The 20,928-nt window shown below is 58.0% G+C and overlaps 1 protein-coding gene and 1 long non-coding RNA gene across 2 annotated transcripts in view; one reads left to right on the forward strand and one right to left on the reverse strand.

Annotated features, from left to right (window-relative positions):
* The window catches only part of SHANK1 (SH3 and multiple ankyrin repeat domains 1), a 51,239-nt gene that overhangs the window by 18,604 nt on the left and 11,707 nt on the right, over positions 1–20,928 (reverse strand). The window contains 11 exon segments of the mRNA XM_024978739.2: positions 678–758; positions 1,199–1,334; positions 1,956–2,080; positions 2,314–2,396; positions 10,139–10,165; positions 10,654–10,729; positions 10,907–11,020; positions 15,274–15,467; positions 16,356–16,686; positions 16,948–17,014; positions 17,229–17,306. Coding sequence (XP_024834507.1) covers positions 678–758; positions 1,199–1,334; positions 1,956–2,080; positions 2,314–2,396; positions 10,139–10,165; positions 10,654–10,729; positions 10,907–11,020; positions 15,274–15,467; positions 16,356–16,686; positions 16,948–17,014; positions 17,229–17,306 — 1,312 coding nt within the window.
* On the forward strand, positions 10,725–15,391 carry LOC112442210 (uncharacterized). The gene is made up of 3 exons (XR_003030226.2): positions 10,725–10,873; positions 11,961–12,097; positions 13,545–15,391. It is a non-coding gene; the product is annotated as an uncharacterized lncRNA (long non-coding RNA).

Below are 20,928 nucleotides of genomic sequence, written 5' to 3' on the forward strand. Positions count from 1 at the left end.
GGGCCGGGGTCGGGAGGGGCGAGTCCGCCGGCGGGAACGGGACGGGGGCCCTCCCGCCAGTCCTGTGCCCACTCACCACTCTTCTTCTTCCAGGGGGAGACTAGCCCGGGGGGGAGGCAGTAGAGGAGCCAAGAGTTAGGACTTCGTGGGGAGGCGAGGGGCCCCCTTTCTGGAACGCCCGCCTCCCTCAGGGACCCGGGGTGGGGGGCGCTCGGCTGCCCCGATCCGCCCCGGCGGGGCGGCGGGGGCAGGGAGGGGCGGGGAACCGGACCCCCCGGGTCCACTCGGCCTTGCCTGGAGGGAGGGGGCTCGCCTTCCTGTCTGTTAGTGGGAGCGCGGGGAGCTGGTAGAGGGAGAAATGGAGGATGCGGGTGGGGCTGCGAGGGGACAGACGGAGAGGGGCTAGAAAGGAAACCGGGACCCGCAGAGAGGAACGTTACAGACCCAGAGAGACACCCGACAGAGAAACAGAAACAGGGAAAGCTGACTCTCAGACGCCCTTTCCCAGCGACACACACGCAAGTCAGAGGGAATCTGACCCGTGGACTGGGGGACGCGATGAGGACAGGAGGACGAGAGCCCCTGGTCACTAACACTAACAAACCCAGGGCTGGTCCAGCCGCCCTCGGCCCCCTCTCCCTCCGCAGCAGTGGTCCCCGGCAGCCCCACCAGCTCACCCATCTCCTCAAGCTCAGAGGTCATAGACTTGGAACGCAAGGAGATGGCTGGGGGCGGGAGCCGCTTAGCTTGCTGGGGTGCTGCAAAAAAATGACAGTGAGGTCAGACATCAGCACCATAGACAGAAACCCTCCACGACCACCCCACCCCCCACCAATGTGGTGCTCCCAACGGTCAGAGAAGAGATGTTGGTGATGGCGTTTAGTTGCTAAGTCGTGTCCCACTCTTTGGAGACCCCACAGACTGTAGCTAGCCCACCAGGCTCCTCTGTCCATGGAATTATCCAGGCAAGAATTCTGGAGTCAGTTGCCATTTCCTTCTCCAGGGGATCTTCCAGCAAGCTAGGCTTGCGCTCAGTTCCTCTCCTGAGGGTCATGATCAAGCAGCCTTGGGGAGGGGGAAGGCTGCTGCTGGTGGTGGGACCACTGGGTCATTAGGGCTCCAGAAGGTCTGAGTCCAGTGGCAGTGGCGGGTGGGGTTAATGTCCAAGCCTGACCACACAAGTCAGGGGAAGGAGCACCTTTCTTGTGAACAGCTTCATCCATGTCCGGGTGCCTGGTGACCATCACCACCTTGACCATCAGCGTGTTGCCCCCTTGGCGGATCATGTTCACCACCTGCCGGTGGCCGACCTTCACCACGTTCTGCCCGTTCACCTGTGGCACAGACACCCCCAACCACACCTGATAGGTGAGGGGTAGGATGCTTTCTGCTTCTGGGTCCCTGCTGAAGTGGCCTCCTCCTGCCTGGACCTGTCTGTGGTGCTGTCGGTCACTCTTCTCCTCCCCCCACTCCCCTTGCAAGCCCCCACCTCTCCACTCCTGTAACTCTTAGGGCCTCAGGGTTGGGGAAGGGGCTGGGCCCACCCTATTTGCCTCTCTCCCTCCTTATCCTCCAGCTGTGTGTGTGTACACACACGTGCGTGCCTCCCTGCACACACACACGTGCGTGCCTCCCTGCACATACACACATGTGCGCACACATACGCCCTGGGAACAGCTCTGTTATCTTCTGAGATGCTTCAGAGAGGCTTTCAGATGGAATCACTGAAGAGGCTGGCTAGCTGCTGGGGGGGCAGGGGGGAAGAGCAGGGCACAGGGCTGGAAAGCTTGGTGCCAAAGGAGAATCTGGTTCTGGGCAGCAGCATCTTGGCATGGATCACTAGGGTTCTGGAGATTTGTTGCTAGGGTCCCAGGGGAAAGCATGGTGTCTGTGGCAGGTGGGCCAGGCACTGGGTCTAGGGAGAAGCCCCTGGGAGGCTGGGGGCCAGGACTCACCTCGATGAGGAAGTCTCCCATTCGCAGTCCAGCCCGCCATGCCACGCCGCCCTCGTCCACTGACTCCAGATACTGCAGTGCCGGGAAGGCTGGGGTGGGGGTGAACTCCTCGATGGGGGTCTGCGCTGCAGATGGGGAGGAGCCGGCGGGGTCGGAGGGGAGGGGGTGGAGAGGCCGAGCAGGGGATGGGGCTCAGACCCAAGTCACGGAGGCCTCACCGTAGCTGAGGGACCAGCACCCCGGGGTGGGGTGGTGGGCAGGTCGGGGGAAGGGTCCCAGGAGGTGATGGGGGTCCCTTTCCTTGTCCGTCCCCCTGGGTCAGAGCCCTTCTCCTGTCCCCTCCCCGGCCGGCACTCACCCTTGGCACCCCGGAGCACGAACCCAAACCCCTCACTGTCCTTCTTCTGCAGCAGGACTGTCTTCTCTTTGATGATGTAATCGCTGGTGGGGAGGGTGGGGGAAGGGCGGGGGTGAGGTGGGCGGAAAAGGGATCATGAGACACGGAGCCACCTGGTGCCCCACCAGCGACCTGGTGACCTGAGCCTAAGCTCCGGAACCCTTCATTCCGCCCCCCTCCTCCTCCTAGGAGCCTCCTCACCCACTCCACGTGCATCTGCTTGCAGCAGCCCTGACAGGCCTCTCCCCCTCGGAGCCCGGGGTGCGCGGTCTCCCACTCACTCTTTCCTCATTCATCCATCGGTGCATCCATCCACCCATCCATTCAGCAAGCACGGCGGGAGGAACGCAGAGGTACAACCGCCACATTGCCAGACAGCCTGGCTGGAGGCCCTGCTGGCCACTTCCTGTCTGTGACCTTGAGCCCCGACTTTAACCTGTGGGGCCTTGGTTGCCTTGTCTATCGCAGCGGACAATGACAGACCCCACCTGACAGGGTCACTGTGTGAGTTCCCTAATCTGTAGTGTATATAGTACTCAGCAGAGTGCTGCATACACAGCATGTACGCAATACGATGTGTTCTGTCTTTGGTCAAGTCTTTTGGTCCAGAGGACAATTGTACTTGGATAATACCTCTCCCAACTCCCGGACTATACACACACACACACACACACACACACACACATATATATGCTACAGTAACATCTCCCCAGGTCCCTGAGCAAATTGTAACACTGCTTATTCAGCAGCTGTCCAATATGGTGGCCGCTAGCTGCCTGTGTCTATTTATATGCAAATTAATTAAAAATTAAATGGAAAAATTCAGTTCCTCAGCTTCACTAGCCACGTTTCCAAGGGCCCGGCAGCCACATATGGTTAGTGGCTACCATGCTGGATGGCCCAGATACGGAACATCTCCATCGCCACAGAAAATTCTAGCGTGCAGCGATGACATCTACTTCCTGGCATACTCAAATGGATCTCCTTCATGCGGTCAGAGGATTCTAGCAAAATGAAAACTGCATGTGAATACGTGGAGAGTTCCCTGTAATGCCACCAGAGCCCACCAGTATATTTAGGGGATGCTCACATAGCCAGGAAAGTTCAGTTAAATACAGACCTATTTCATGTCTCTCAACACCAGCCCCGGGCTCACTCAGGTAACAGTCACAAACCCTAGACGTCACCACGGTGTACATCAGGACTGCACATCCATTCCATTCCAGGAGCCCCAGTATAAGCAGGAATACCCAGCCACCCTGGCTCCAGGCTTTTTAGAATACCCACTATCCCCAACCCCTGTCCCCAGAGGCAACATGCCTTGCCATGTCCAGACACCCTGCAGTCACATTTGAAACCCGGCCCAGCGCATACGCAGCCCCCTCAGAATACCCCAATAATATCCGCAGGCCCCAACACACTCCAATAATAGACAAGCATGCTCCCTGCGTGTTCCAATTACCTACCCCCACAGGTTTGGCAAAACAGCCCTCCACGAATACTCCAGTATATTTCAGCAACCCCCCCACACATCCCAGTATGCTCCAATAATAACTCCCCCACACTCTGATCTCAGTCTATTCCCATAACACGCCCCCTGAACACAAACCAGCACATGCTGATAATACTTAATGTGTTCCTACTGTATTTCGGCACCAATCCCCTCCACACACGCAAGCCCTGCTGGATATTCCCATGACCCCCGACACGTCCACAGTTGAATCCATATATTTGTACCATAGGGACAGTGTTCTGCACATGTGCTCTGGCCCCAGCCCTGCTCCCCAGCCACTATTAGAACCCCATGGGCCCAACAGCAGGCACACACATGTAGACACAGCCCACAGCTGCCCTGGCTCAGAGTTGACGATGCTCCAGTAAACATGTCTACACAATATCCACTATGTCTTCTAGACCTTATTTATATGCAACCCAGGGACCTTGTATCTGAGTGGAGAGAATGTTGGAAGAGAAGGAGGGAAGGGGTTGAAAGCAATGAAAAAGGGGAGGAAAGAGGTCAAGAAGGCTCCTTGAGTGGGTGAACGATGGGGCCAATAGAAATGGGTTGAGAGGTTAGAGTTGCCTGCTTCTGACCACGAACTCTGTAGCATCCTTGTCCCCAGCTCTGGGCCCACCGTGTAGACTGACAGTCTCCTCTGAGCCCTCATGCCCTCGCTGCCCCCATAGCCCTTCCAGATCTCCAGGGACCCCCAGTGGCCAGTAATGCTCTTCAGATCCCCTTTATTCCTCCTTTACAGCAGTTTCACTTTCATTTCATTCATCTCACAAACCCTACCTTTCCCCCATCCCCCTCAATCTTTCACCCCCACACTCTCCTCACACTTCACACATAAGCCTCCCCCAAACATCCAGCCCCTAATACAATTCATTAAGACTTCTTTATCCATTAGATGCGAAGAAAAAGCCCATGCTACGTGTCAACCAGTATCTGAAGTCCCTCACAGGTAAATGACTCAATCTATCATCTCCCATGGCGAGCCTCTAGGTAGGCGTGAGTACCATTTCCACTTTACAAATGAGGAAACGGAAGCACAGAAAGGTCAAGCAACTTGCCTGAGCTCACACAGTGAACAACATTCTTCAATGATTCCCAAGAAAATACCTGGGTAGTTGCAATAGTAACACCTTCCACTCCACTGAAACCAAACACCCCAGCACATATACGTTTGCCCCAGTTCACCATGAATGTGCCCCTCCAGTTCCTGAAATTTATCCCAGGCTATGCCTATAGCACAAGTAACATTTATCGAACCACTGCTGAATGCCAGACGGCATTCCAAGCACTTTATGTTTATGTATTCATTCAGTCCTCATGACACCCCCTGGGAGGGGTTGGCTGTCATCATTCCCATTTTATAGATGAAGAAACTGAGGCACAGAGAAATACATTTGCTCCAGATCACACCTGTCAGAAAAAAATGTCACAGCTAAGATCTGAATTCCCCATAGGCAACCCATGCATGCATGCATGCATGCTAAGTCACTTCAGTCATGTCCAACTCTGTGCGACCGCATGGACAGCAGCCCACCAGGCTCCTCTGTCCATGGGGTTCTCCAGGCAAGAATACTGGAGTGGTAGGCAAACATATACCCCAATAATATCCAAACACCAGCAGATCACCCCACCCCTCCCTCTTGAGTCTCCCTATCCTGGACATACGCCTCTCCTTCCCATGACTTTCTCACGCAACCCCCAGCTCTGTGTGCGGTCTCTCTCATCCTCCTTGAACTGCCCAGTTGCCCTCTTGTGCCCACAACTCCCTACAATGGGTATTCCTTCTCCTCTACTCTTGTGTATACCTTCTTGCTCTGCACCTGGATCCCCCCTCAAGTTGTCTGAAAGCTCCTCAGGACCATAACCCCCTCCCCACCAGCTCTCACCTCTGCAAGCCCACATTACACCCCATGGGGCTGTCCCCCCACCTCCCATTTTGCCCTTGCACACCCCACATCCCCTTTCCCAAAGTTGTCTCCCCCAGATTTCTGCGGCCTCCTCACCCCCCCTCAGGCCAGCGCTCCCTCTCCTTTGCCCTCATCCCTCCCACAGCCTCTGGAGCGTCAGTACAGAGCTCCACTGTATCCCCTACAGCATGCTAGATGTCTTTCCTACTCCAGTTCCCCCTGCACCCATTCTCATCTATGGAAGCCTCCTCCTACTTTCGCATCCTCAATTCACTTCACCCTTCCTTCTGTCTCCTTTCACTGGCAGCTGCATTTCATTTACATTCCCTGCATCTCCTCTCTGTGCTCTCCCTGAACTGCCTGAATCCCCGCCCCCCAATCCTCTTCACACTTCCTGCACCCCCTCCTTACCCCATTCCTCCGCTAGCCCGGCGCACACGCTCTGCTCCTCTGCTCCGGCGTTCCCCATTCCTCCCCCCCCATTCCTCCCCCGACTTCAGTATCCCCCACTCCCCCCTGTTCCCTTTCCGTCCTGCCACCCTCTTACCCAGACCCTCTAACCCCGCCTCCTGCCCTACCGTTGGCGACCCACGCAGCACCCCATTCATGCTCCCGTAGGGCTGACTACCTGCCCTGCAGGCGCACACACAATGCTCCGCCCCAGGCCATCCCTCGGCGACCCTGAGCGGCCTCTGGAGCTCAGCGGCCAGCTCTTGTTCACCAGATCCCACACACAGGGACTGCAGCAGCCTCCACTCCCCCCACCCCCACCCCGAAGGTCCCTCTCGCACACCCAGCATCCCACAGCCCAGAGCCTGCTGCTGTACGTAGCGCCCCCCTCTGCCACTCAGCCCCTCCCCGTGTCCCAGCTCCATGGGGCCTCTCCACGACCTGCCCAGAGCCTCCCCCCGCCCCCGCAGGGAAGCCAGCCCCCTCCCGTGCTGAGAGGTGACACACAGAAGCAGATGCAGTTCCCCGTGCAGAAGCTCCACCGTGTCTCAGCACACGTGCCCCACACAGGCACGGACCCCTGGGGGCAGGGAGCGGGTGCGTGGGGACGGGGACCGGTGAAGGGTGGTTGTGGGGGAGGGGACAGGCCTGGTCAAGGAGGGTGGGTGTTGGGAAACACAGCCGCAGTCCCTGGGACAGACCCCCCCACCACCACCCCGACACACACACACATGCAAACACACTAGTCTCCAGACAGCCTCGCTATCGCTCCAAGTCACACACAGAGATAGACGCCGGCAAACAGGGACATACAGATGGACACAGTTGGGGAGGTGGGCCGGGAGCCCACCATCTCTCTCTCTCGATTACACACACACACACACAAACAGGGCTGCAGGCAGTCATACACACGCACGCACACCGCCACAGCCACAGGAACACACGCACCGTCGCACAGTGACACGCAGCGGAAAAAGAGGAGGGGAGGGGAGACGGGGGCGGGATGCGTGTGTGATGGGGGGAGATGACTGTGAATGGGAGAGAGGGGTATGAATGGGGGGGACTTGCCAACTCCGTGAAGGGGAGCGGGGACACAGGAATCAGAGGAACGCGGGCCTGGGGTGCAGATGCCAGAAGGGAGGGCTCTAGAATGGGGGCGCTAAGGGTGGCAGAAAGGACAAGCGGGGCCCTAATTCCGGAGTGGAGTCCGTCTGGAGGGCCTCCTTAGGAGGGACGTCCTGGAGAAGGAGCTGAAGGGGGCCTAGAAGGGCCTACGAGGGGCCGGAGGAGTGTGTGTGTGCGTGTGTGTGTGTGTGGGGGGGGTGGTATCGGGGAGAGAGGCCCGAGTGGGGGGGGGGGATGAGAAAACGAAGGGGAGAGAAGAGGGGTCCGGAAAGGGCTTAGTACCGAGAGAATATAAGGGGAGAAGGGCGGAGGGGGCGGGAGGCTTGGGGGCGGGGAGGGAGCCCCAGGGATGGGGGATCAGCGGCTGGGGGAGGGTCTTCACCGCGGGCCGGGGCCTCCGGATCGGGCCGCGGGGGGAAAAGGGGCGGCACGCTCCGTTACCTGTAGATATACCAGACGCTGCGCCGCCGGGGCCCCAGGGCGGGCCAGCTGGAGGAGAGCGCGGGGGGCGGCTGCGGCAGGGAGCCCCCCCCGGGGCCGCCCCCGAGACCCCCGCCGCCGCCGCCGCCGCCGCCGCCGACCGCTGACAGAGCCATCGCCGCCGCGGCCCCGGCCCCGGCCCCGGTGCCGGCCGCCCCCGCCGCCGCCGCCGCCGCCGCGTCCCCGTCCCCGCTCGGCCGAACCCCCGTGTCCGGGCCCCCAGGCCCCGCCTCATGCTGACCCGCGCCGGGAGGGGGAGGGGGAGGGGGCGCGCGCCCTCCCGCGGGAGGGAGGGCAGGGCCGGGGGCTCACATGCCGGGGGGCCGCGGGGGCGCGGGCCGCGGGGTCGGGCCGCGGCGGGAGCACGAGGACCGCGGACGGCGCCGGCTTCAGCACCGCGGACAGCTCCGGAGGCGGGCGGCGGGCGCGAGGCTTAACCCCTTGGCGTCCTGCGCCGGGCGGGGGAGGGGGCCGGGCCGGGGGGGAGGGGGCTGGCAGGGGAGCGCGGGGGCCCCCTTGGCGGGAGACGGGGGAGGGGCGAGCACGGGGGGAGGAGAAGGGGGAGGCACTTCCGGTCTGGGCCCCCCCCTTCGCCCCCCTCCCCCTCCCGAGCCCTCCCGCGCAGGTGCAGAGCGAGGGAGCGCGGGGAGAGAGAGGGACGCACAACATCACACGAGACGCCTCGCAACCGCGTGCGAGGGACGCGCGGACACCGAGCCCCACTTCCCGAGCCGAGGGGGACAGCGCGGCGAGAGAGGCCCCGAGAGGGGACGCACAGCCCTCCCCCCGCCCCCCACGGCAGACAGACGCACGATGCACCCCGACACAGTCTGGAAGGGGCCGGAAAGGGAGAGCCAGGACGTTTAGACTGGGCGCCAGAGCAGGGAGAGACACCCTTCCCAGCAAAGAAGTCCAGGCGGAGGGACATCCACGCACCACGGCTCCCCGCCAGAGAGAGAGAGCCGCAGACCCCCGGGGCGAGGAAAGAGGGCAGCAGAGGCCAAGAGGGGTTACACGCGGCGGGAAGGCACAGCTCCGGCAGGGAGGCAGGGTCACAACACGGGCCAGGCCTCCCCAGACAGGGCCGGGGAGAGTGGAGGGTGGGGGTGTGGGGAGGAGAAGCTCAGACATGCCGTGCGCAGGGCAGCACATGCCAGCGGGCAGGAAGGGAGGGAGAGGGGGGCAACGCACTTGACAAGCAGAGAAAGGAAAGAGGAGGAAGAAACTGAGCGACCACCCTCATCCAGCTGGTAGAGCAAACGATCCCCAAACCAAAGCGAAGGGGAGACCCAGAGAGACACTGACAAGAGACAAGAAGCCGAGGCTGATGGGGAGACTCCGGTGGTGGGGGGGACCTGGATACTCACCCAGTGCCCAGAGCCGGAGACGTGCCAGGCGAACACGCACAATGGTCAAGCGCCTCGGACACTTGGGGAGCAGGGTGGCACCCCAGTCCCACCCTCTCTTCCCATTTTGTCATTTATCTCCTCCCCTCTCCTCCCCTGGCCCTCCCCCGCCCCGATCCATCCCCACTGGCCAGAACACAGACACGTAGGTTTGGACACATTTAATGGAAGGATGCTACGAACAAGGAGACCCTTCCCTGGATTAGGGGGAGCGGTGTGGGGGGGATGTCAACTTTCAGATGCCCAGTTATGACCATCCCTCCCCCACAGCCTGGCCCTTCTGGAAGCTCAAGCCCTGGAGTCCTCCCCTCTTCCTCCCTACCCTCCCCCAACACCCCAGGTCCTGAATTCCAGATCAATCTGACAGACACAAATGCATGCACACAACTTTATGCGTTAATGCGCACACACAGCGACGTGCATGAAGAGGGACAGGCATGTGCAGAGACCCACCGCCGGTCCCTGGGTGGTAAGCAGACACACTGGACATCTCTGAAAAACACTGGCCCTCATTCTCAGACACACGGATTTGGGGAAAGAGAGGTGCAGAGAGAGCCAGCCGCACAACGAGCCACAATCGTGCACCCAGAAATGACAGCCACAAATGCACCCATCTGTACCGAGCGGGACACACCCTCTCACTGTCACGGGCATGTGCACGGGGCTAGAACTCCAAGGGCCTCCAGCCACACATGCACACAGACACGTGTCATGCACACCTACAGAGGCACACGGGCAAGAACGCGCTTGGGGAATCTGTACAGAGATGCTCGGTGACTGTGTGAGACGGTCACGCACAGGGAAACTTTAGCTCTGGGGGTACACACGCACATCCATACGCCCCCAAGCACCCCTTCCTTCCCACTCCTGACCCCGTTCCCTCCCTTCCCCTCCCCTCTCACCTCCCTGGGCCAATCCCATCCATCAAGCTTCAGAAGCAAGTCAGCCAGCAGCCAGGGAGGGGAAAGGTGTCAGTGTGCCTTCTCCCCGCCCCCACCCCGCCTGGCCGGCTCTGCTTGTCCCCCCCTCCCCCCCATGCCAGCATGGGATGCACACACTTCCGCTGCACAGGACTGCACAGAGATGCGGCACGTGAAGGAGACAGGAGCCTCCAGCCACCATACAGGTGAGCTCCCCAGCCCCCCGGGCATCCCCACCTTGCCCCAGTCCACCTCATTGGTCTCTGGCTACCCCAGAGCTGGGCAGTCTCAGTGGCTGCCAAGGACAGTTTGGGGTTGGGCTCTGTGGTCTGAAGCTAACCCTACCTCCCTCCACCCCGGATCAAACGCTAGAGGGAGCAGACAAGAGAGGGGGTTTCGAGGTGACAGAAATATTTAGAAGGTGGAGGAAATATTTAAAAGGTGGAGTGGGAGGGATTTGGGGTGGCGGGGTTGCCCGAGGGTGTAAGGACATTTACCTTGGGGCATCAAAGCTGTCGTAGGAGCCCACGGTATAATGCCGGAAGAGTCTCTTTGCCTTGTCACTTCGGCTTTCTGCAGGGGGACAGAGGATGACCTTGGACCTTCTACTCTGGAAATCATGGGTTCACCCCCTGATTTGGGTGTCCTGGCCCAAGCCTTCCCTTCGACCTCCCACCCCCACCAGGAGGGGGAAAGGAAGGGACATGAGAATCTAGAGTAAGTCGGGGACACCTGGGGATTCCTCATTACCTTGCTTTGCTTCCTGGGAGCGGTTGGCCACCTCTTCCAGGCAGTCAGAGGGGAACCAGCCGATGCGACCTTTGACCTGGCCTTCCCAGAAGCCTCCTTCCCCGATGCTAAGCACTGGATGGGGAGTGGGGACATAGAATAGAAATATTTCTGCATTTCCGTGCTGCCCACACCTCCCCTACCCTGCCCACTCCCAACACGTGATGCACAGCCTTTCCACAATTCTCAGTACCTTGCCCAGAACCTGGCCCAAGGGCATCCTTACGAAGGGGCAAGGGGGAAGTGTGTGTGTGCTCAGTCGCTCAGTCATATCCGAATATTTGCGGCCCCATGAATGGTAGCCCGCCAGGTTCCTCTGTCCTTGAGATTTCCCAGGCAAGAATACTGGAGTGGGTTGCCATTTCCTCCTCCAGGGAATCTTCTGGACCCAGGGATTGAATCTGCGGGAGGCCCCATGAGGGGGAAGGGGGAGATAGTCACTCCTGCATAGTAGCTTCCTGAACACAGCGGGGACACCCAGAGGCACTGGGGAGAAGGGCTGTGTCCCATGACGTGGTCCTTGCAAGTTAGGGACATGTCCACAACTGGCTCTCATCTCCCCTGGTAACCAGTCACAACTCAGTTATTCCGTAATTTCCTTAAACCCCGGTAGGCTCCTAGGTCACGTTATACCTCATCACTACCCCTGCCACCTCCTGCAGTCTCCTTGCCACTTAACCTTTTGTCATCTGTTCCCAGATCCCTCCTTCTGTCTCTTTGCTTCCCCTGGCTCTAGATGGGAGATTAGAGTTGGCTCTCCTCTCCCCTGCTTGTTACCAGAGGCCCCTGCCTACCACCCCTACCTCTTAGACATCAAGCATACATTGACCTACAGTGATGGGCGGTAGGGACAGCTAATGTCTCTCCAACTCTCACTGGGGCTAAGACCCTAAGAGGGGTCATTTGCTCCATTTTACTGGTGGAGAAACAGAGGCTCGGAGAAATTCAGGCTTGTTTGCCCCAGGCTTTGCAGCCTGGATTTGAACACTCCGGTCTTGCTACCTCTCTGTTCCAGTGCTTTGCTGCTGCTGTTCCTGATCATGACGAGAGCGACAGTGACAAGCCCACAGCCGTCCACCTCTCCAGCATCTTTCACAGCTCTGTTCCCACTTGGCCCTTCACATCCTTCATTCACTCTATCCTTACACCTCGGTAGGTAACAACTGATTTCCCACTTTATAGATGAAGCTGAAGCTAAAGTAGAAAAACCTCTTGCCCAGGGGTGGCTCGAGCCATGCTAGGGTTGGGGTTGGGGTCTTGTGATGCTTTGCCCTGCACTGATCACCTCCTCTGAGAGGGTCTGGGGAAACTCCAGCCAGGAGATGCTCAAGGTCACGGAAGAGAGCAGATGTGTGTCAAGAGGTCTGGGCTCTTGGCTGACTTTGCCTTGCCCAGCTGGATGATCTGGGAATCATTCATTTGTTCACTAAAAAAATATGTATTTTGTGCCAGTCATGAGTCAGACATCAGGCTAGGACCCGAGCACAGCTGTTGTGTTAGTTGCTCAGTCGTGTCCAACTCTTTGTGACCCCGTGGACTATAGCCCACCAGGCTCCTCTGTCCATGGGATTCTCCAGGCAAGAATACTGGAGTGGGTTGCCATGCCCTTCTCCAGGGGATCTTCCCAACCCAGGGATGAAACCTGGGTCTCCTCTGGCATTGCAGGCAGATTCTTTACTGTCTGAGCCACTAGGGAAGTGAGTAGAGCTGTCACACAGCACACATGGTTCCTGTCCTCACGGAGCTTCCAGACTGGCAGCCAGTGGAGTCATAACTCTACAAGTGACCCCATGATTGGAAAACTGAGGTCAGGGCTCAAGCGGGGAAAGGAGAGGGTTTTTGGAGAAAGACCAGATAGGAGTATATAAATCTGATGAGGGAACTTCCTCGGTGGTCCTAGAGGTTAAGATTTCGCCTTCCAATGCAGGGGGTGTGGGTTTGATCCCTGGTCGAGGAGCTAAGATTCTACATAAACCATAAAACAGAAGCAATATTCTAACAAATGCAGTAAAGACTTTAAAACTAGTCCACATCAAAAAAAAAAAAATCTTTATCAACAAATCTGATGGCACGGGGGGATCAGGAAGGCATCTCAGAGGATGTGACATACGGGCTGAGACCTGAAGGATGTGGGGAGTGCAGGAGGCAGAGAGAGGGGGCTTTCTGGGCAGAAGGAACAGCATGTGCAAAGAGTTTAGGGTGGAAAAAGACTTGGGGTGTTTGAGGAAGGATGAGGATAAGGTCCCTGGAACCCTTCAAGTGAAGGAAAGAGCAGCCTGAGATGAGGCTGTGTTGGGGGCAGAGTGGACAGAGGAGGGGCTTTCAGGCCAGGCTGAGGCCCTAGGCTTTGATCCTGAGAGCAGAGGGAGTCTGCTACCTTAATCGGGCTATGAAGAAGCCCAGTGACATCATGGATGTGGGTGTGCTCTGAGGCAGTCAGGGAACTTTTAAGGAAAGGAAAGGATATGAAGTCAGGGCAGCACATCGGATGACTGGGCTTGACATTCATAAAGACACATAGAAGATGTAGCCCATGGCCCTCTGCCTGTGGGAGGGTCCCTCACCTCTGACCTCAGCTTCCCCTTCTTCTTTTGCACAGACCTGACCCCCACTCCTGAGAGTCCCTTGGACCACAAGGAGATCCAACCAGTCCATCCTAAAGGAAATCAGTCCTGAGTGTTCATTGGAAGGACTGATGCTGAAGCTAAAACTCCAATACTTTGGCCATCTGACGCAAAGAACTGATTCAATGGAAAAGACCCTGATGCTGGGAAAGATTGAAGGCGGGAGGAGAAGGGGACGACAGAGGATGAGATGGTTGGATGGCATCACCGACTCAAGGGACATGAGTTTGAGTAAACTCCGGGAGTTGGTGATGGACAGGGAGGCCTGGTGTGCTGTGGTTCATGGGGCTGCAAAGAGTCAGACACAGCTGAGTGACTGAACTGACCCCCTACCCGGCCATACGCACACATACACACTCTCCCCTGGCACGCTGCCCCTCTGCCAGAGGCACTGCCCCTGCCTGGCCCCCACAGTTAGCTCCTGCATTTGGCCATTCATCCATTCACCCGTTCACTCAGCAGATGTGCGCCGAGGCCCTCTGTGTGCTGCGTCATTAACCTGGGCCCTGATGACCCAGCTCCTGGTGACACATGACCTCATCTTCAGAAACTCAGGCCCCAGGGAGACAGACTACAAGACAGATGTAACTACACAACCCAACTGACACTCTGACCCTGGCACGCTCTTCAAGGCCCACTTAAACCATGTCTCCTGTGGGAAGACACCCCCCTCCTCCACCCCCAGACTCAGCTTCCCCCAGGGCCTAGGGTCTCTCCCTTCTAAGTGCCCCTAGTGGGGGCCGCATATGATAATGACAGCTGGCCTTATTAGGTATGAATCACTGTTCTGTGGGCTTTCTAAGAGCTGACACCTTTAGTCCTCGCAAAGGTCCCATTGTACAGATGAGAACACTGAGCCTTGGAGAAGTCGCTCGCCTGAGGCCGCCCTGCTAGGAAGTGCAGGAGCGGGGACTTGAACCCAGACAGCCTGGTTCTCAACCCCTACGCAACTCGGCTCGTCTGCCAGCCTAGAGTTGGCCAAAGAATTGCTCCCCCGCCTTGAATGAACTACGGCAGGGTACTTCCTGTCTCCAAAGCACCATTCTGTCCAAGAACACACATCGGCAGCCTTGCGAAGTCGCACGCGGGGGATCCTGGCATGGTTTTCCAGAGGAAGGCAGGGAAACAGGAGAGAGGCAAGCCCCGTGACAGCAGCCTCTGTTCAGAAAGCCCTCAGCAGGGACTGGCTTCACCTGCTGCCCATCTCACCAGAGCCCGAGGGAGCGGGCACCACCACCTCATGTCTCAGATGAAGACGCCTGGCAGAGGCAGGAGGTGAAGTCAAGGTGGCATGTCCCTCACTCTCTGCACAAGAGAGCGAGAAGAACTGTGGGTTCGGACTGGGGACCTCAGGCAAGTCGCTTCACCCGTGTAAGGCTCTGCCCCTTCGACTGGACAATGGGCTCCGGACACCCGCCTTCAAGGGTGATGGTGAGCGAGATGGGCCCTCATGGGGTCGATGTCCCAGAGATGCTCATCTCCTCTCTTTTGCCTGGACCCCACCTCCTGGCAGCGCAGCATCTGAGCTCCACTGTTTGCTCCTCCGAGGCGGAAGGGGAACCTAGGTCTCTCTGAGGTCTCCAGCGTGCCCTGGACGTTCCAGGTGCTGGACAACTGTTGGTCACGGGCCGGCCCCTCCCTAAGAGGTGGGTGAGTTCACCTGCCAACCCTTGCCCACAGCCCGGCTGCACCCTGCCCCTTTACCTTTGATCTTTTCGCCCTTGCTCAGGGAGATCTCCCCCTCGGCTTGGGCCTGGTAGGACTTCACAGCCATGAAGGAGCGTCCAGGGACTGCCGAGTAGAGCTTCCTGCGTCTCCCGCGGCTGCCCAGGGAGCCCCCGGGGCCCCCGGAGCCCCCCGTGCCCCCGGCTGGCCCTTCCCGGGGTGTCCCGCTGGAGCTGCATACACAGAGGGTGTGAGAGGCAAGGGGGAGTGGAGGGAGGGGGCACCTCTGGGAGAACAGGGGTCCTTGGGGGGGTGGGAGGTGGAGCATCAGGGTGGGGGAGGGGGTCTGAGTGCCTTTTCCGGCTCTGGGGGCCAGGGGTGCGGGGTGGAGGGGAAGAGGGCATTTGGGGCTCCCCCTGCCTGCCCGATGTGGGCCGCCAGCCCCCTTTCCTGCCTCCTGGCTTCCGGCTCTGTGCCCTCCCACGGGCCTGCACACCCTGCCTGATTCAGCTTCCTGAAGCTGAGCTCTGCCTGTGTCATGCCTAGCTCACGAGCCTTTGGCGACTCCCAGCTTCCTCCTGGGCTGGGTCCAGCGCCTCTCCCGCCATCCCCAGCCCACCACCATCTTCCTCCCGCCCACCCCCTCCCCATGCCCCTCCAGCCGGCTCCCCCCAATGCCCCCTGCTCATCCTCCCCGCCTGCGACCTCATCTCCAGGCTTGGAAACCCCTCCAGTCTCCCTCCTCACCCACCCCCACTCCGCTGAGCTTCCTCTCACCTTGTCCAGGCTGTCTGTCTGTCTGCCTGCCTGCCTGTCCTCAGGGGCTGGAACCAACCTTTCTCTTGGGCCCCCTCCCCACCCCCGGCCGGACTGCGGAGCGGCTGCTGAGCTAAACTTGGACTGGTTCATGAAGCCCTCACTGCCTTGGGGTCAGGAGGGAGACCTGGCGGTCCGAGGTGGGGACCAGCGAGTTGGATGTAGCGGGGTAAGGGGGCAGCTGTCCCTGGGACAGGAGGTGGGCAGCTGGGCTGGCCTGGTTGGGGGGATGGGCAGCCGTGGCTCCCAGGAGGGGATTTGGGTGGGAGGGGGGTCTGCAGGACCAGGGCTGAGCCCTCCCCTACCTGGGCCGTCCACGGGGCTGGCGCTTGGCCTCCTCAGGGTGCCTCCCGCGGGATGGGGAGCGGGCCCGGGCGCCCCGGGGGCTGCTGGCACTTCGCAGGGTCCCGCTGCTGAGCTTGGCGCTGGGGGCGGCGGGCTGTGCCTGGCCCTGGGGCCCTGCGGTAGGGCCGGGGGCCCCCGCAGACGAGGTCCCTGGGGCGGCGAACACCATCCAGTCGGGCAGGGCCATGCTGGTATCACTGTTGGCCCGCAGCAGTGCGGGGGGCACCGTCAGCCCTGTGCCCGGGGGTCCCCGTCGCCGGGCTGCATATTTGGGGGACTCCTGGAAGGGCACTGAGGGGGGGCACGGAGGCCGGGGTGGGGCAGAGGGAGAGACACACAGGAGGCAAGAGACGGTTGGGTGGGGAAGGCACCAGGGGAGAAACGGATGAGAAAGAGCGGGGCGCCTGGAGCCTGGCCCTCCCGCTGCCCAGGTATTTGCAGTCCTCTGAGGTTTATTTGGTCCCATTCTGGCCCCCAGATCAGGTCTGCTGACTCCCCAGTCCCACCACGCATCCCCCCCAGGACCCCGACTTCTCCCCTTAGCTCGCTCACCCACGTCCTGTTCTCGATGGTTTCGGATCAGCTCCCCGAGTTCAAAATTCCCAGCGATCACTGCCACCTAGCGTGAGGGGGTAAGGGGGGCCCAGGTAGGAGAGAGAGGGGAAAAGCAAACAGGAAACACTGTCAGGTCTCCAGCCAGCTGCCCTGCCCCCCAACCTTCACCCCAGCAAGTCCAGCCTCTCTCTTCTCCCAGACCGCCTGCCTCCCTCCCAGCCCCCCAAACTTTAGCCCCTCTGAGTTCTTCACGCCTCCCCCAACCCGCCCCAACAGACCTGGAAGGGGGTCTGTCCACTGTTATTCTTGACATCCTTGTTGGCCCCTCGATAGAGAAGGATCCTAGCACACGTCTCCTGGTGGTCAGTGGCACGAGGTGAAAGGCAAGAGAAAAAGAGTTACTGTCACCCCGAGCGGACACCACTGCGCTGAGCCCTTGGAACCACCTGGTGGGAACCCGCCCTGCTCCGGACAGTAGCCACTCGCCCTTTAAACGTGGCCGGTCCACACAGAGGCACAGTGCACGCCGGATTTCAAGGACTCAAAAAGTGTAGTTTAAATCTCTCTAGTAGTTTTTATGCGGGCTTCTCAGGTGGCACAGCGGGAAAGAATCCACCCGCCAATGCAGGAGACGCAGGAGATGTGCGTTCGATCCCTGGGTTGGGAAGATCCCCGGGAGGAGGAAATGGCAACCCGCTACAGTACTCTTGCCTAGAGAGTCCCATGGATGGAGGAGCCTAGTGGGCTACAGTCCATGGGGTCACAAAAGGTCGGACATGACTGAGTGACCAACACTTGAGCACAGCACAATAGTTTTTATACTGATTACTTGAAAGGATAGTATTTTTGAAACAAAATATGCTACTAAAATTAGTGTCACCTGTTTTTTTTTTTCTTTTTTAAAAAAGTGTCTCCTGGGATATTTAAAATTACACATGACTTGGGTTATAGTGTATTGGATGGCTACTAACTTAACCAGGGTTTTCTTCTTATTATTATTACTATTTTACTGAAGTACAGTTGATTTACAATGTTGTGTTAATTACTGCTGTAGAGCAAAGTGAATCTGTTATATACACATACACACATATTTATATCATTTTTTGAAATTATTCTTTTCCATTATGGTTTGCCTGCGTGCATGCCAAGTCACTTCAGTCATGTCTGACTCTTTGCGACTCCATGGACTGTAGCCTGCCAGGCTCCTCTGTCCATGGAGATTCTCCAGGCAAGAATACTGGAGTGGGTTGCCATGCCCTCCTTCAGGGGATCTTCCCAACCCAGGGATTGAACCCACTGTGTCTTCTGTCTCCTGCACTGGCAGGCAGGTTCTCTACCACTAGCACTGCCTGGGAAGCCCGGTTAACGGTTTATCATAGGAGATTGCTGGCCTGCGCTCTACAGCAGGGCTTTGTTGTTTATCCATTCCATATATAATAGCTTGCACCTGCTCGCCCCAACCTCCCAATCAGGGGTTTTCATCATTAGCACGACTGACGCTCAGGGTCTAGACAAGTCTCTGTAGCAGGGCCATCCTGTGCATTGCATTGAGCATCATTCTCTGGTCTCTGCCACGAGATGCCAGTAGCACTCCCTCCTCAGTGGTGGCAGCAGAGAACGTCCACAGACACTGCCAAATGTCCCCTAGCGTGCAGGAGCATCCGACTTGAGAGCCACCAAGTCAGACCTCTTAGGGTGGGGGACTTAATGTGTTGCGTATCAGAGCACCTTAGAGGCAGTAGCCACTGACTAGCCTGACAATTCTGTGAGATGGAAGTGACTGTCCCCGTTTTACAGATGAAGAAACTAAGGCTTCAAAGGGAGCCGGTGACGATCAGCCCTTGGATTCGAACCCAGGTGTGTCTGACTCCTGAGCCCTTACTCAAACACTCTGCTAGACCTGGAAGGAAAGAGGCAGGAGGCAGTGGGGGCCAGGGCTGGATGGTCGGGGGGGTGGGAGACAATGCCATCCAAGACCAGATCAATTCCTTGCCAGTGTCAGTCACAACAGACCCAACGTCCTTGCCCTGGCCTGGGAGGCACCCCCGCTGATCTGCCTGCCCTGCCACCCCCAGCCCCAGCCTCATCGACCGCATCTGCTATACCACCTTTCCTTGCTCCCCACTCCGCAGACACACTGGCCTCCCTTCTCTGGCAGGCATGCTCCTGCCCCAGGGCCTTTGCACTTGCTGCTTCCTCAACTTGGGAGTCTCTGCCCCTAGCTCTCCACACAGCTCACTTTCTCACTTGATGCACATTTCTGCACAGAGGCCAATTCTTCAGAAAAGGCCCCTCTGATGACCCTGTCAAAAATAAACCCTTGACCTGTTCCTGGCTTTATTTTAATTTATATGATATCTGCTGTGTGCTGGACATTCTTCTAAGTTACAATTAACTCGTTTTCCTTATAATACTGCCTCCCTGAAATTACATTTCGATTTTATTCATCTCCAGCATCTCTCCCCCACTCCGTTGTCTATTTTGGAGAGGCAAGGTTTTGTCTGTGGCACCCACGGCCTGGCATGGTGCCTGGCCCATAGAACTGTTCAATAAACGGTTGCTGGATGAGGGGAGTCCTCCTCCTCTGTCTTGGCTTGGGCGAACCCAACCTGGCCTCCAGCTCAGCTCCACTCCAAATCCCCCAGATGCCCAGTCTAACCAGCATTCACCAGACACTTCCTCGGTCTCACCCTCTTCATGTGACAGACCCATCAACGATGCTTGTATGGGTCCATCCTACAGGACAGGCTCAGAGAGGGCAAGGTCACACAGCCAGTCAGTGGGGCAGCTGGGACTCAAACCAAGCTTTCTGATCCTAGCGCTCATCTGTCTACTGTGAAAGCACTCTGATCGCCCAAGTCTGATGGCTCCCCGACTGGACAGCAAAGTTAGCCCGGTTTGTTTTCCGGGCGTGTTTGTGAGTGTGAGTGTGTGTCCCTGTGTGCATAGCTGTCTCCCCGACTTGACGATAAGTTGGTGCCGTGTGTGTTCTTGCATATCTGCCTGCCCCCACCGTCACCTTGCCTAGCACAGGCCCAAGAGCATCTCTTTCATCTCAACCAGCAGTTCGCTCCACCCCTGAGCACCCAGTATGTACTGGGGCAGTAGCACTCATCCCACTGAATTGTAATTATCTGTTTACACATCTGCCTCTTTGCCAGACTGTGAACTCCCCCCACCCTGCCTGCCCGAGGACGGCCGCCATGCTGTGTCTGATTCATCTCACGTCCCGGCACACAGTAGGTGCTCAGGAAATGGGCCCGGAAAGGATGAGGATGTGGAGTTGAGTCATGCAAAAGTCATTCATTCAAATCATTCATTCATTCCTGGAGTCATTCAATCTATCTCGAAACAAATACCTGTTGAATGTTCTGAGCTGGATGCTGTGCATGGTCTTGGCAGGGAATTCAAGGTATCTGATCCATCATTCATTCATTCATTCTCACTCATTTAAAAAAGATGCCTTTATTTGGCAAAACTAATACAATATTGTAAAGTTTAAAAATAAAATAAAAAAAAAAAAGATGCCTCTAAGCCTACTATACACCTCGGCCTTGGGACAGAGCGCATGATCAGATGTAAGCCCCACCCCTGAGGAGCTCACAACCCGGACATGGCCCTGACCCTCACCACCAGAGGCTAGATGGGCTGGCCAGAAGACCCGAGGGGCAGAGAGTGAGGAAATCTTTCAGACCCAGCTCTGGGCCTTGGGAAGCTTAAAGTCTGGGAGGGAAGAGGAGGGGAGAGAAAGTCGGAGAAGAACTTGTGTCTGTCAAGCATCTATTTGCTAAGCGCCACGCTGAGAGCAAGCCAAACATTCATACCCTTGATCCTTTGCGAGGCAGAGGTTACTGATACATTTTACAGATGAGAAAGTAGAAGCTCAAGGCAAGGGAAATGGCTGAGTCATCTGACCCACTCGGAGTAATTGTTCCCTCTCTATATGACCCTATGGACTGTAGCCCACTAGGGTCCTCT

The sequence above is a fragment of the Bos taurus genome, chromosome 18, assembly GCF_002263795.3.
Source record: "Bos taurus isolate L1 Dominette 01449 registration number 42190680 breed Hereford chromosome 18, ARS-UCD2.0, whole genome shotgun sequence".
In the NCBI taxonomy this organism is placed as follows: domain Eukaryota; kingdom Metazoa; phylum Chordata; class Mammalia; order Artiodactyla; family Bovidae; genus Bos; species Bos taurus.